The following is a 16,643-nucleotide window of genomic DNA, read 5'->3' as shown; positions in this document are numbered from 1 at the left end:
ATTGTATTGAAACACCTGAAGGGTGCCGACATTTTCTCTTTAGAGCGGCATATTGACGCCACACACTCGCGTCTTAAACAATAGAATTACGCGTCCTCAAGTTACACCGCTCCAGTAACTTAGTAAGCAAGAAAAATTATACTAGGTCTTCAGTAACTCGATAACGAGAAACAAAATTCGTTCGCAACACTCATGGTAACTTATAGTACGGTCGATGCCATCGGTGTTTACGCGCTAACACTGCTTATAACGGTCCAATTTGGTACGCGCTAGTACATAATTTGATTTCCATTGATGTATTGACTTAATGTTAAACATGGTGTTCTCGCGTGACCGAAATTGGTCTCAGAATTACTGAGTATATTGAGTGATAACAATAATACAGCGGTATGCGTATTGAGACCTCCTTCATGAGTGGAGTTTGAAAGCGTACGGGCCAAAAACAATTCTCTACTATGTTAAACTTTTCGCAGGTATGCGCCGGACAATGGCGCAGCATTCCATACGAAAGCGTATTGATTTCTGACTTAGTAACGTACTGTGGTAATGTGGAAACAGTTTTACTGTAAACGCAAAGACAGTTTGTGTGTAATCTGTCAAAACTGCCGCGAAAAGCAATGTATATGAATTCGGCTGCTACATCAAGCAGAATACCCGATTATAGCTTGAGACATATCAGCAATTGTTGTGTGGAATGTCGGAGATAACAAATGCCAAATGCTGACCACATTTGCCAAAGTAAAATCCAACTCTAAGAATATACAGCATGATCTATAGCCGCGTCATGTAGATTAATACTCTGTTATATCAACCTTTTAACCCACCTACAGTAACAAAAGTCGAAGCGTAGGCGTATTTCGTTGGTTTCACAGTGTAACGGACCTGGGAATACTCCTCGGAGGCTCGCTTTTGCTACAAGGAGTCGAATCCAAAACGTCCGGATGTGCTGGGTTTTATATCGCTCATGAAATGACTATGCAATAACTATGTAGGAGTATACAGGATGCCAGATGAAACCAGGAATATAGTTTTGAGATGAGTATAATAAAATATTTCAATCAATCCTTATTGAAAGCTGATATAAACCTCACATATGGAGTCTGTTGGGATTTGTGATATTCAAGCGACTTGGAAAGTTTATTCAATCATAATTTGGAACGTAACGCAACGAAAACTTTAACTGCGTCCGTTGACGTAGCCAGCAAGCGAACAGCATGTATGTTTGATTGTTTACAATAGCATCGTATCATCGTCAAAAAATATCGTCCCTCCAACGCCCAATTTTCACTCCGACTACGCCTATTGATGTCAAATTGTTGGCAAAAATCCATTTTCCGGTGATATTCATACCCAAATGTGTCGACGGAAGCGTTACGCGTTATTATTACATTCATCACCACCTATCTGTGTGGATTTTTGGCACTCGTTCATGTCAAATCGACGGCGCGTATTTTCAATACACGACCGCGGATTTCAAGGAATGCAGCTACATAATCCGCTTTGATATCATAGAAGGCTTCCCAATTTCTACATAATTAGTATGATGATACGTTCGAGAAAAGTTGGTGTTTATCACTAGCCTGCTGTTGATATTTACACAAGACAGACCGCGGTTGCACGATGATTGAGGTAGATTTGAACTAAACTGGGGGGGGGGGGCGCGGGGTCCATGGCGGTAAAATGACCAAAGACACGACGAATAGAGGCAATCCTTGAAAATATATTTAGTTACCGGGATGCATGAGTTCTTTCGCCCAGTTTTCATAACCATTTCACTCGCTGAAGCGACCGAAGACCACCAGTGGTACAAAAGAGCCTTGATTGACAACACAGCGACATTCGCGAATAGGAAGTGGCTTCGCGGTTAGTTAGTTTCTGTTCACGATAATCAGTTTGATTTCTCGAGATCAAACTCATCTATTTACCACTAATGGTGACGGGATCCGTAAATTATCCCGGCATTCCGTCTAAATTAGGCTGTTCCGTGTGTTCGGGGCGATGGCTTTCTCCCGCGTTTAATGAGACGTCTCGCAAGTCACAGAATTAGATCAGGCGCTTGAAACGCGGACAAACGCGCCTTCCGGCGTAAATCTTTATTAAACGAACGTAGGCCTATTAAACATTGTGTACTCCGAAACATAGTTCAAGATAACAGTCGAATTCCAATTCCTAATTACACTTTGATAATGTGGACGTGTTTTACAATGTCAAGACACTGTGCGCATTGTTTACTTGAAGGCGCAAAAACTAATTTTGCCAGAAAGGGAGTCTATTGCTACCAACAAAACAAAGCTGTCATTAGAACACCAAAACTGTTGAGTAACATCAACAAATCTTACAACTTCAAACATAGCGATCAGGCGATGGCGAATTTTTGTGTAAAAACCAGGTTTGTCGAAATAAACGATGCGTTTACATATCCGGAACCCCCCTTTCCTGTACCACAGACGTGGACAACGAGATAATTGTAGTTGTATAAATAGACTGATAAGAGCGAAATGTCGGTAATTTAATTCTAATCTAATTTGTGAAAATGTTTTACTTCTGCTACAGGAAAACTGTATACTGTGTATTAGTGTATAGTGCAAAACGAGCCGAGCTTGCTGTACAGACATTTGCAATCGGGGTATTCAAATTTTTTTTTCTGAAATCATACTGGCTACTTGATAAAATTGTTTGGTTACCTAATTTAAGCCTTCACACCAAATTTGATTCAATTCCAGCCAGTAGACGCGTCGCTACAGGAGAACAAAGTTTCTACTTATTATATAAAAATAAATTAACAAAAATTTCAAAATTCAAACAAATTCATGGCGTGAACAGAAAATTTTCAATTTATTTAATATTTATTTTTATATAATAAATCGAAACTTTCTTCTCCTGTAGCAATGCGGCTACTGGCTGGAATTGAACCAAATTTGGTGTGTGGGCTTAAATTAGGTAACCAAACAACTTTATCAAGTAGCCAGTATGATTTGAGAAAAAAAGTCATTTTTGAATACCCCTAATTTGCAATCCTCATGCTCACGACAATGAACTTTGACTCGATATGATGAGCATGATTCAATTTCCAAGTTATCACGAATTCAGTAATTCTAATTCTAATGCATTGCTATTATTCCAATTCCAGTCTACTTTGGAAAAGATAGTGTAGCTATAATAATAATAATTCCAATCTAATTTCGAAAATCTGAAAATGTTCTCGACTTCTCGTTGTCAAACTCTGCCCCTATGATTGTTTGCTACGCGATTGAACCGCAACTGCTTTCCTTACCAGCTGCCAGGAGTTATGCTACTCAGGTGCGAGTATATAATTGTGGATGTTCAACATACAATTTCCATGACTGGGTATATTGTTAGTGTCTTTGTAAACCCAATCCATTTAAAAATAAAAATGCGAATTGGTAACCTTTAAACGGTGGAAATACACCACAAAGGCAACACGTTATAATTGCACACCGCGCAACACTATGTCAGCAATGTGCACATAAGATATAACACGAATCATTTGGTGAACCTATGATACAGCCAAGCGAGATAACCATATCAAGCCGGATTTGATGACAAAATTATACGTTCCCGCACGTAGATCACTCGCGTATTACATACCGGGCGATTTTTATCTCATGGCAAAACAATAACAACGGCCGACGCGTACAAGTGTTTTCATAATTAAACGCCTCTTTAGCCTTGGGCCATGCTCTTTAGGAAAGGCAGCACGCGGCCACCGTCAAGCCGCATGTTTTATTCTTTAGAAAGTATAGTTAAGTGAAATGTCTAACTGCCGGAAGCACTACGCGAAATCTATAAACCATTAATTATGACTGTAGAAAAATCAGACATAAAGCGAGTTACTAAATAGTAAATTAAAAACTGGAAATGCTATTAATATTCAGGAAAAATGATATTAATATTAAGTAGCTATTTCCAAGTTCGTAAAAAAGTAAGTATTCCAAGCCTAGTTTCACAAAAAAATCTGAATAATCTCCGGAAGCCTCTTTCGTCGAAGAAGTCATATTTACCTTAGCCTATGTTTTTAATTGTCAATGTCGATAAAGGGCTATGTTTTAATCATGTTTGTTTTAAATGCAACCCTACGTATATTGTGTTTCGATATCACACTCAAAATCAGAACACCCCACAATCGCCGAAGATAATCAGCTTGATTCAGCTATATTTAATCTAGAAGTCAGCGTTATAACGTTATTCGCGCACGGCATTCCCATTTCTCTATCAACCGCCGTAATATAACCCCGGTCGTGATATGCTAACGGCCCGACCACAAAGCACGCGTCTGCCAGGCAATTTATAGCGAAGCGATTACGACTGTGTGCCGGAAAGTCTATCAGTCCGCACTCCAGCTGTGATAACCCGTAGATAGAATGGGCCTTGTTTACCGATGTCAATCAATCGAATTTGTTCAGAAGCGGTGTCACGAAAATCAACCATACAATAGAGCGCACTATATATTATATAATGACGAAGCACCAGTACAATAAGCGGTAAAGCATTGCGGTTATGAGCAGCAAACTGCCCAATTAAACAAATTAGATCGAAATGTCGGTAATTTAATTCTAATCTAATTTGGAAAATCTGGATATATTGTAGATGTCCAAGCCAGCAACGATGGCTACTTTTACCATATCTGGTTATAAGTCATAACAACCCTACCGATATGTGCCATACGTAGGCCAGGGCCGACCTAGATCTAGACCTAGATCAAAATTGCAAGATAATAACTTACGCAGTTGTGACGAGTCCGCTTTGCGAGTTGAGGGTGAACCAATCGCTGTGAGCGGAAGGATCCAGCACGAATTCAAATTCCTGATTTCGTCCTGCGTCTGCGTCTTCGGCGGACAGGTGATATACGAACGTTCCTGGGTACAAAATGGGACGTTAATGTCGTAAGGTGATAATATTGGAATATCACAGATCACACAGTATTGTAAATAGCACACACAGCATTGTAATTAGTAATTACTGTCTCATTCTTATACGTAACGTTTTCAAAATGCACATCTAATAGATGCTGGTTTATTTGTGCGTCATCAGAGCCTACCTATTATCATGCCATTCACAAGGTATCAATAACTACGGCGCCATTCACACTAGCCCTGTACGACTTCAATTTTGATGCAGATAACCAAAGTGTCGATATATAGCACGGTTGTTATCGATGACAAAGGCTAGCAAAAGTTATTGTTTGTAATGTATAATTTAGGGGTTTAGGCGATATTGGGTTTTGACTAGGGCTGGACAAAATGGACTCGGGTCAAGTATTCGGCCTGTCCCGCCAGTAAATGCTATAAACACCGCGTGAACAAGTGTTCAGAATTACCAACAAACCAGGTTTCTAGCGAAAAATATCCAGTCATGGTATATATCCTTATCAACGCAACGCAGCCTCAAATTTGGAATTTCAAATTCCAATTTCACGATGCGTCTTATATTAAATCATGTCACGAAAGGTTACTCTCTATATAGAATCGGATACGATTTGTTTTCGAAAGCACCTAGTTCCTATCGCCATCACTATCGGCACCCGTATAAAATTCATCTCACTGTTTTTACGAAACAGTACATTAATTTGCATCAAAGGACACCGAAAAAGTCCCGCCGCAGTCCTAAATCATCGCCGATTTCAGACGGAAATTTCACGACCAAATTACCGCCGGAAGCCAACAAAGGCAGGAGATAGTTCGGAATTAGGCGGTGGACGTGACGAATTCGCCCGCGTAGACGCTCGCGGTAGGAAATAAAAACGCACGCAAGTCGAAAAGCGTAGCTCGGGGCGGTGCGAAAATGAGTTGTCTACAGTTGAGTCATTTTCGCCTACGGACCTGACTTGTACAAACTCCTGGATTTTCAAAATGCTCGAATAGAACTATCGAACTAGAACTAACATTTAAAAATCCGCACGAATTCATTCGTTTCTACTAAATCGGCCACGTTAACACCAAGAAATATCGGAGATAGAATCGGCATTTCAGAAAGACGGGGTTTAGAGTTTGAAACGGGACGGGGTTCGACCCCCAAAAATAGATGTTCTATATATTTTTTTCCTTGATGTTTTAGCGGCATTACACCGACTCATGATATACATCCCACGATCTGGACAAGGAGGGTGCAGATATAGCCTTGTAAGGCTTTTCAAGTCTTGCACCATCCCTCCATGCTATCCCGGTAATGCTGAGAGACAAGCGGGGAAGTCAAGTCATATGGATACCAGTGTTATTAATCAGGTCTTCGGTCTGACCCCGGCCGCAGGATTTAATCCACGACCTACCGACCAAGAAGTTCATCAAACCCCACCCCTAACTAAACGGATGTTAGTAGTGACGACTCTGAGGTAGCAATAACTGCAAGAACATTACACAACAGAACACCGGTACGACCATTCACTCCAAACGACGGCACATGTCTTCTATAGTTGTTCGGCAACAAAAATTATAACTATTAAAAAGAATAGTTAGTTGGCCGTTAAGTAGTTATCATATTTTGGGATCGGGAAAGAAGGACATTTTTTCAAAATTATCAAACTTAGAATACTAAAGTAAAATCCGGAAAAAATGGTAAATTTTTCCGGACTTTGTGGTGGGTTGACTAAAAAAAAGGTCAACTTTGCGGCTCAACTCCAAAAATACAAATTTTCTTTCACAAAAACAGGTCACTTTCGTGCGAACCACGAATTTCCTATTTAGCGTCATTTATGCCCATTTTCACTCGAATCCATCCACTATCTTAGCCCTAAAAGCTGTAAAGGAGGACGAATTCCCAAAACGGAGGGCATTTAGGCGTCCTCGGAGGACATTTTCAAAATTCTGAAAAAGGAGGACGTATGGTAACCCTACGTCAAGTATCTAGATTAGTTACTCCTCGCCATCTGATCCGTGTAAGCGGTGTCTTAAAAAGCCAGCAAGCGGGCCGTGCTACAAGTCGGCAGATATCGAAACAAATATTGAATATCGGCCTGGTTTAACTGACAATTGTAGTTGAAAAACATATAAATATCACAAACAACAAGATTGGTAGCGCGCACAATTGTACACTATGTACGCGTCTGCCACGGACGACTCACCGGGGAAGCTTTCTTCGCTCACAATCGCGCTGTATTCGTCCTGATCGAACAGCGGCGCGTTGTCGTTGATATCTTCGATTTCAATCGTAAGTCTTTCGACTGCGTATCTCGGCGGGCTGAAAAAGCACAGCGTGAAATTGGGTTGGGTATTCCGGCAATTGAACATGGGACTTACTTTCCGAAGTCGGTGGCGTTGAGAACGATGTCGTAGAACGCCGTTTCTTCGCGGTCTAACTTCTGTTGCACTCGCACCAAGTACACCACGTTGTTTTCGGTGAGTAATCCAAATCTGAACGGATGGAAAAATAAAATGAAACGTAGTTTAAGGCACACAGCTGTCGCAACAACTAGGTCATACGTGATCGTTGGTATACTCAAGTAGTAGGAAAAGGAACGTTTTCAAAGTCAATTTCTATCAAGTACACAAGTAGAACTTAGTGATTCCAATGTCAAGAAGTATTCTAGGCCTAGTTTTGCGTACACAACAGCATGGTACTGAAAGACTCATACCCGTAAAACGGGGTAACTTTGGACACTAAGCAGTAAAACATTTGGATGGTCATTGATGGAAAAGGGTTGCCGCTGGATGTCCATTGTCCAATTATATTTCATGAGTCAACAGTACCGCAATAAAAGGTGGATTCGTTTCACTACCAGATCAACTTGACCCAACATTGATAAATTAATGGCGGTGGTCAATTTCATCACAGTTGATTCTTACATCCAAACATTGATAGCATGTGAGTCATAGATTCAAAACTTGGCTGCAGATAGCTTAAAGTAGTCTTAATCTAGGGCACAAATCTCATCAGGCTCCTCTTAGTTAGATCAACATAAGAAAACGTGATGTCAAAAGTTACCCTCTCATATTTTATCAGAACGGGGTAACTTTGCATAGTGGAAAATGTGATATTTGGAGCTCTGGAAAGTGTCTGCTTCATCTATATACTTGGACAGATTGTATCCGGAATAAAGTTAATAGATGTATTCTAGCTTGACCACGTATGACATTGACTCGATCGATGATGATAATTACGTTGGCGGACGTTGATCGACGTTGGTGAATCGGAAAATAACGATACCCGTCAAAAGATCAAAATATACGTCGATATCACGCCACGTACTCAGCTCATCAAAAAGACACAATTTCTTGCTGTCAGCCTTTCATTATAGCTGTGACGTCACGTGTTTAGCGAAGACGCATGCAATTATTACTTAAAATCGGTCGCGACGTTCAAGTGATGTCTCACTTGGCGAACCACCATCGAGAACTCAACGTTGACTCAACAAAGAAACCATGGCATAGGACGAAGCGAATGTAACACTGTTTTGTTATTGTCGCTAATCGTATTGAACAGGTAAAACTTGGTTCTGGTACCAACATAAGATTCGTGATGATACAAACATCTCACACCACAATAATAAGGCTTCATTAAATTAACCAAAACAAAACTCACTTTCTTGGACACGCCCCCCTTTATGATAGTGAATAATTTCGCGCCCCCTTATTGTCATATCACAAAATGCAACGAGAATGCCGGCAATACCAACGGATAGTTTATGGCATGGTAGGCTATGGATATTGATGAGAGAGTTCTCAAATATGAAATTCGGACTTTTCACACGGCAATAACTATGAATTATACGTAAATCGCGCCCAGCGCGCAATTTTTTTTCAGTTGATCGCTGCTTCGCCCCCCCCCCCCCCCCCCCTTCAGATGCTTTCACGCCCCCCAGTTTGAGAACCACTGATCTAGACTAATTAGTGCGAAATGCCGGTAACCTAATAGTCTAATTTCAGGCTTTTCTGTAAATGCTGCAGGAGAACTGTATAGCGCGAAACCACCCAATCTTGCTGTACAGCCATTTGCTATTATCATGCTCATGATAATGTACTGTGATTTGATACAAACTGAAGTTATTCAATATCCAAGTTTTCAGTAATTCAGTAATTATAATAGCAACGTAATTAGCAAAAAAATCTTCAACTATGATTTTAATTATAACCTAATTTGAAAAAGCTGAGAATATTCTAGTTCAAGTCTAGATTGATCCACAATACATTCCGATATCCGACACAATAAAAATGACACGATTCGACAAGTAATGGCAGGCGCAATGACAGTAACAAACCCTCAAGGAAATCAACAATAGGACAGAAACATAGAATATATAATTAGCGCAACACGACATGCGTCGGGGATTATCTCTACCAACGACAGAACGATAATGATTATGATCCGCATGATCCGCGGACGCAGTATTGACGCGAAATGTCGCGGTAAGAATCGACTTGACCCCGCGTTACCGTAGTCCAGTGGTTCTCAACCTTTTTGACCTCGCGGCACACTTTGAAAATTAAAAATAGTTCGCGGCACACTACCACAGTGGTTCCGAACTCTTTTGGCTTACGGCACAGGCAAACTACCAGAATGCGTATAGCAGCAACCATTCTTACAGAGGTGGTCACTGACGAAGCACTGCTACCCCTTCGGAGCACACAAGTAGGCTTTTCTCTGCTTAAGTTTTCTTTTATCTCTGCGGACATGCCACAAAACGTCTATCATTTTGACATGGGAATCGTTTTCAATTCTTCCCATTTTTTTTTTACAATTTTATTGCAGGCCGAAGAAGAGCTTCTTTCGTTTCCGTGTGAGGTTTTGAATTATCAGCTATTACCTCTGTTACCACATAACTGGCCTGCTGAGATCTCGTTTAAACTTCAGGTTCAGCTTAATTTCATAGGATTGACTTGACCATGAAGTCTGCCTACCACCGCATTGTCGATGTAGCGATTGTAGCCTAATTAACCGTAGCATCGAAGAGTCCAATCACGATCGCCATTAACAAATACAGAGGCGTAGAGGTGCATTATACAATATACATGGATGCCAAACGCATTTCCCCGCAGATTACGTAATAGCACCTGTGGGGATAGTATAGCCTACCTCAATAGTGTTACTGGCAGCCACCCGCAGTTCAATTGTTGTTCCAACGAATCGGGATAATAAACCTCAGCGGCGGGGAAATTTGTTTCTGATACAATTTGATCAACTTTACTTCCCAATTCTCGAATTTGTTGCCTGCAACATAACATTGCGCACTGAGCCTACGTTTTACCTGCAGCGTTGGCACGCTAGGCCCACCTAACACTCACAATGTGAATGGTTATGTTAGCAATTCCAATTTGTAAACGTGAACATCACTTCCAAATGAGTTCATTTCTCGATGGCGAGAATGCCTTCCTAGGTGTTGGTGATTTATATGGGCTCCTACTTGTCCTACGATCTGCAAAAGCAGTGTCTTACAAAAAGTGGGCCGTACTATAAATTGGCATCTCAGGAATCAAAATATGTAATATCGGCATGGTGTAAAATGATCATCGATGACGAAGACATGGCAAGAATACGACTACAAATAGAAACATAAAAAGGTCATCAACCTGCGTCATGTCCCTGTTCTGCCTATGGTTCTAATGTGAGACAAGTAAAAGGGGACCTCGACCACACCTCAATATCACGGTCTAATTACCGGAGTTTAGTTATCGCCGTCCTAAATGCTACTATGTGGACAAACTAGCATATCACACCCGTCATTGACGGTGGAGGCCCCAGCAGTTTGATTCATGGCAGTGCAGTAGCAAGTTACAAAGCGTTGCAGATTTATTAAATTTTCCGCCCCTATACGTTGTTGTGCTCAGAGCGTCTTTACTGCAATAAAAAGCCCAGAGAAAGACCCAATCCATGACCTAATGGGGATGCCAAATTGAAATACTAGATTGAGATACCGTAACTACGGTCGACTCGGCATCCTTATATCTGTTCACTGCATCGGTTGGTGCATCGCGTGTCTTGATCGATTAAATTCAATAGAAAATCAACAATGTCCCACTCAAAATTGGGATTTTTGTTATACTTCGACATAATTTACCACATTTGCTCGCGGCACACCTGAGCAGCCCAATTGGCACACTAGTGTGCCGCGGCACACCGGTTGAGAACCACTGCCGTAGTCAATTAGCCGACCAAGGCAGGTATCAAATGCAGTTGCGAAAGAGGATTTCATGCGGCTAGAAACCAAGTTCAACATAGGTCTACGGTGACGTCACAATATCAGTCGTGTCATACTGTTGAATTTACTTCGGCCTGCGAAAAATTTGCTCCTTGCGACTGGTGATATTGTGGTGTCATTTTTAAGTATGTTAAATATGATGGCTTTTAGTCTTTTCTGGCACATGGTACCAATGAAGCGGTCAATAACGAAGTAATCCTACTTCTTCGAAGTAGTCAATCCAACTCAACATCATATGCGGCCAATAGTCGGTCAGCATCCCGTACTATGCTAACATTACGATTTTAAGTTCAGACGCGATATTGTTTGAGCAGTACTCACCGGCCATCTCCTCCAGTTAGGGTCACATTAAATTTTTCGACATCACCAACGTCAGGATCGGAAACAGATATTCGAGCGATGTAGTCTCCAATGTCCGCGCCTTCTGAAACCTGAATGAAGCGATGCAAGATTGCTGTGAACTAGTTCGCTCGAACCGAAATTACGATAGGATCTTAGCTACACAGGTATACACGTACACGCCGTTACTTGTGAACAGAACAGCAAGTCTCCATTGTTGTACTAACAACTTGTTGACACATTATAACATTTACAAGAATCTGAATTCGATGCAGTCAAGAATAATACTGATCGAAATAACTTTTTAGTAATGGAGTTTGTGAAGTCACCATTGCGTTATGTCAAACTGTCCACAGAAATAAACTTCGACATACGGTTAAGAATTCAGTCCACGAACTTAGCATCAAAATGATACATGATATATAGCACAGTGATTGCCTACCTTTTTGTAAATAAATAATCTGTGGACCCTTTGAACCCTGGAATAAGTTCCCTTCTCACTCTAATGTCATAGACACCGTTACTACAGGCCAACTGAAGTACAACCCCGGTTAAGATACCATAAACAACCAGAAATCGGACAAAACCACGCTTTTTGACTACAAAAATGGCCAAAACTTCCAATAATATGGTAACACGAGATGCAAAAAAAATGGCCAACATTACCAGGTCTCGTAGTTCCCCGGTATTGCCTTGTGGGGTTCCGGAGCAACGATATAGCCTACGAAAACAAGGTCAGAATCATCTGATGAGAGCTTACTTTGCCTTCCTCTGCTGCGAGATAGAAAATCGCGATCGTTGGCTGATTATCATTGACATCCAAAACTTCCACGACGACCACTGTCGATCCGACTTGTGGCTAAAAGATGAATAGTTGATTTGTTATTATTGCCACGGTTTACCTGCTACGGCAATGATGAAACTATTCTATCATCAATTCATTTGCATGTCCTACCACATTTGTAGGCTTACACGCAGTTTTCCTTTGCGCAGGGAATTCCAATTTACGAGTTTGAAGTCATTGAAGTCGTTTGAACCCACCTATACCCTCTCCAACCACTAGAGCAGACTAGGATAGTCGTAAAGTAGAGCCTCGCTTCATAAGCGGCGCGAACTAGTGTTGGTAAATGAACACAAATCAGTGCAGTTCATTCAAATAGCCTCAAACTGCCTCCAAAGACCGTTCAGTTTCGAGCGAAATACAGTAATTACCTGTAAACGCCGGCTTCGCGTCATGTAGGCGCTAAAGCTGGCCGTGACTCAAAGCTTCGCAATTACGATACAAGCTTCGCTTGTATTTACGACAAAATGTCAGCGAGTACGTACACGACGCGTATGAATTCCAAACCGCCAACTGTATTCCATTTATGATACTATCACGAATGAGGGTGATGACATCATTACGGAACTACCAAACAATCCCACATCAGATGTTCGGATTATGTGACTTCTCTTTCAGCATCAATAGAGTCTGGATTATTGCGATTTTTGACACGGTCATTACGTAATCTCAAGCGAAAGATCGTGTGAATTTGTCTGATATTTAACGTACTTGTACTCCGCCATCTGTGGCGAGCACAGTCAGACTGTGCTCTGTCGCGGTCTCCGAGTCTAACTTCTTGTTGATGTAGATAGAGCCGGAGGCTGAATTTATCTTGAACAGTTCTTCGGGGTCGGACTTCGTGCGATCGATGCTGCAAAACAGTGATTTGATGAAATCCGGAGTTGCTCAGTATCGCGTTACTTCTACTCCTTCTGAGTACTCATGTAGACTTCGAACACTGGCATTACGTACTCAACGTTCTGTTTTAGTCTACTACTTACACTTATACCGAACAGTTTCGTAACAATTCGTAACTTCTTTCGTTACCTGTAAGTCACATCTCCGTTAACGCCAGCGTCACGGTCGGTTGCTTTCACTGTTATTACGTCAGTTCCGGGCGGATCGCCTTCCGAAATCGAAGCGTTGTACAACGCGCTGTCGAATATCGGGCTATTGTCGTTGCTATCTGACACCGACACATTTACTGTGATCGTGCCGGTGTTGGGCGTCGGCGTTCCGCCGTCGTAAGCCTCCACTTCCACGATGTGAAAAGGCGTGTTTTCCCTGTCGAGTTTTTGAATAACTACAAGCTCCGCGACGCGGGTGTTGCCGTCCTGCAATACTCTGGTTTTAATCTCGAAATATTCGTCCGTGCCCACAAGCCGGTAGCCCTAAAACAGAGAAGTTATCAATTCAAGACACGACAAGATGACCAACAATTTTTAATTGTTACAAAACGAGGCAATTATGATCGCTGATATACAGTTACATTATCGATCCGTTATTGCACATTTAACGGAGGCGCATCTTCCTCTTGCACAGATCCAAATTAGTAACCAAATTGTCACAAATGCAAGCAATCGTGATGGCTGATACAGTCACATTATCTGGCAGCAGGTACATAGGTGCATCTTGGGCTATCGCAGAGCCAAGCAAATTCTATATACAATGGTATATGTTTTAACAAAACTGTTACAAATGCAAGCAATATGGCTGACATACAACTACATTATCAGGTCGTACTTGCACATTTAACGGAGGTGCATCTTCGTCTTGCGCGGAGCCAAGACTGTAGTCGCTCCCCACGCTGGCCAATTCTGAAACTTCCAAGGTTACGTGGCTTTGCGCGAACATCGGCGAGTTGTCGTTGACATCAAGAACGTTTACAGTGATCTGGACACATTCGAGCATTGTCGTACGGGGAATTAAGACTCGTTTATGCACCGGGAAACTTACAACATAGGAGTTTTCAATATCTTGGAAGTCGAACAGTGTAAAACGATACTGCTGGATGTGCTCTCTGTCTAACGATTCCTTAGTCACGATTCTACCGACCTGGAGTTGACTTGTGTCGAAAGCTTTGAATGCGTCTTCAGACTGTAATAAAACGTTTGATTCCGCGTGAAATGTACGAGATTAATATGGGTACTGGGTAGCTTGTAACAGGGGCGTTTCACGAATGGACTGGACATGGAACAGGGGACTTGGGAACAATCAAGGACATAGTCACGGAGCATAAAGCGCTCTTCCATCTATATTTTTGCATTAGAACATTGCGACGTGATATCCATTTGGTTGTAATTTAATCAGTTATGTCCAGTCCAAACTATTGATGTAATGATTAAACCAATACCGCTTTACCCATTTATAAATGTGACATATTTTCCACCAGATTGTTACCATAAATTCAGCTACGCGCTACATACCCCTTCGGCCTCAATAAAACTTCGTCCATCGCCCAATTCACCGACGACAGTACCAGGAGGTAAATTTTCAGAAATATTGTACGATAGAGGCGTAGATGCTGCACTTGAATATCCGGATATATGTAAAAATATTGTTATTAAAAATAGTCTTTTCATAGTTTTGCAATTTCTTCGACAGTAATCCGTGTTCTTTCGCCATCGGAAGCGCTTTCTATTCCAGTTCGTAACGTCTTCAAACATATTGTATATTGAAAAATTACAAGGATCCGCTATAATGCCCAGTGTTTAATCCAATTTGCGTATTTCCAAGCATATAATATCCATCTCTTGAAGATCCGACGCTGTACCGGTAAGTAACGGAATCTCCAATATCCAAGAAGAACTCTAACAAAAAATTACTGCAACCGAATTTCTTAGATTGATAAAATTAGTTGATGTAGCAGTAGCAATGTCATATTCACCATCAGATCAATAGAATATTACTTCACACATTTTCCAATCGAGATACGGTGTCCTATTCCACGTTATTAGACTGAATCCTGGCTTCGTGACCATTACTATAATTAAAACTACAATTGCTATTTACCATTCTCGTGGTTGCTACTACTGATTACGTCACAAAGACCCTGCGATCAGCTGATACCAAACAGTGCGACTCGCAAAACACCCCGACAGACTGAATTTCAGCGATATATTTTATACCCCGAGGCTGGGCACGACGCTCTATATCGTACGAGTACAATAATACAATGAAGCTGAAGTTGTTAGAATGTTTACATGAGACTACTTGCTCGCATCCGAGCAAAAATTCGCTGGCACATGAGCATCACCTAGAGGCAGTCATGGATTGGTGATCGTCGTTACTCAGTTTCGCTTTATTATGAATGGAAACATTCGGTACTTTCAATATTGAGGTTGGGAGAGTAGCTCTATGTGAACTATGCCGAGATGTTGTCATATTTAGATAACTATTTAGATAACTGCGACTGTCAAAACTGGTGGGGAAACTTCCACATAGCAAATGGTTTAATTGAAATTGTATTTTACTTTCTATTTAATTTTGGTTACTGCTTGAATACGTGCACACTGCACACTATGAATAAATTTACACATTGACTAATTTTAATAACACCTGTCTCACATGACCACCTAGATGAGTAAGTTTCTTTCATCCATATCGCACCGTCAAAATAGCGATATCCCATCAGCTACTGGACACTGTCGTTAGTTTATTGATGCAATAACGTTATTATAAATTTTGTATTGTATTGTCTATTATCTTATTCTGGGAAGCATGCACCAATATGTTCTCATCCCCATCGATATGTTCAGAACCGAATAATCTATGCAATATCTCTGGACAGTTTCAAATGTGTTCCCGTACATAGATTTGGAAATGACCATTCATGCGCACTGCTTCATCAACATTAGGGTTAGGGTTACCATATTTTGGAGTCGGCAAAGCAGGACACTTTTTCAAAATTTTCACACTCAGAATTGTGGAGTTAAATTCGAAAAAAAAATAATAAAATTTTTCTCGACTTTGTGGTTGGCTGACTAAAAATGATTAAAAAAAGGTCAACTATATAAAAGGTCGTCACTCTCGTTCGAACCACGAATTTCCTATTTAGCGTCATTTATGCCCATTCTCATTAGAATCTGTCTTCTATGTTAGGTCTGGAACCTGAAAAGGAGGACGAATTGCCAAAAAGGAGGACATTTAGGCGTCATCGGAGGACATTTTCAAAAACCTGAAAAAATAGGACAAATCCTCCTAAAGGAGGACGTATGGTAACCCTATTCAACATCATCATTTTATTAAAATTATTATCAAATCAATACACCAATTACAAGATAGCGATATCATGAAAAGATAGGAAGGTACCGAAACGACTTGGGGTAGTAT

General features: G+C 41.0%; 1 protein-coding gene across 3 annotated transcripts in view; it reads right to left on the bottom strand.

Moving 5' to 3' along the window:
* The window catches only part of LOC145457481 (protocadherin-16-like), a 77,719-nt gene extending 62,519 nt beyond the window's left edge, over window positions 1-15,200 (bottom strand). For all 3 annotated transcript variants that reach the window (XM_080335697.1, XM_080335696.1, XM_080335698.1), the window contains exons 1-10: window positions 14,738-15,200; window positions 14,268-14,408; window positions 14,055-14,204; window positions 13,359-13,702; window positions 13,041-13,182; window positions 12,249-12,347; window positions 11,471-11,580; window positions 7,254-7,367; window positions 7,079-7,194; window positions 4,745-4,877 (exon numbers count right to left, since the gene is read on the bottom strand). In XM_080335697.1, the coding sequence (XP_080191823.1) occupies window positions 4,745-4,877; window positions 7,079-7,194; window positions 7,254-7,367; window positions 11,471-11,580; window positions 12,249-12,347; window positions 13,041-13,182; window positions 13,359-13,702; window positions 14,055-14,204; window positions 14,268-14,408; window positions 14,738-14,977 (1,589 nt within the window). In that variant the 5' untranslated portion in view covers window positions 14,978-15,200. The remainder of the gene's footprint in view (window positions 1-4,744; window positions 4,878-7,078; window positions 7,195-7,253; window positions 7,368-11,470; window positions 11,581-12,248; window positions 12,348-13,040; window positions 13,183-13,358; window positions 13,703-14,054; window positions 14,205-14,267; window positions 14,409-14,737) is intronic.
* Window positions 15,201-16,643: the final 1,443 nt, after the last annotated feature.

Source organism: Botryllus schlosseri, chromosome 15 (assembly GCF_051294905.1).
Source record: "Botryllus schlosseri isolate E-star chromosome 15, Bs_hap1, whole genome shotgun sequence".
Lineage (NCBI taxonomy): Eukaryota > Metazoa > Chordata > Ascidiacea > Stolidobranchia > Styelidae > Botryllus > Botryllus schlosseri.
Note: the sequence above shows the minus strand (reverse complement) of the source record. Positions and strands in the feature narration are given on the sequence as shown.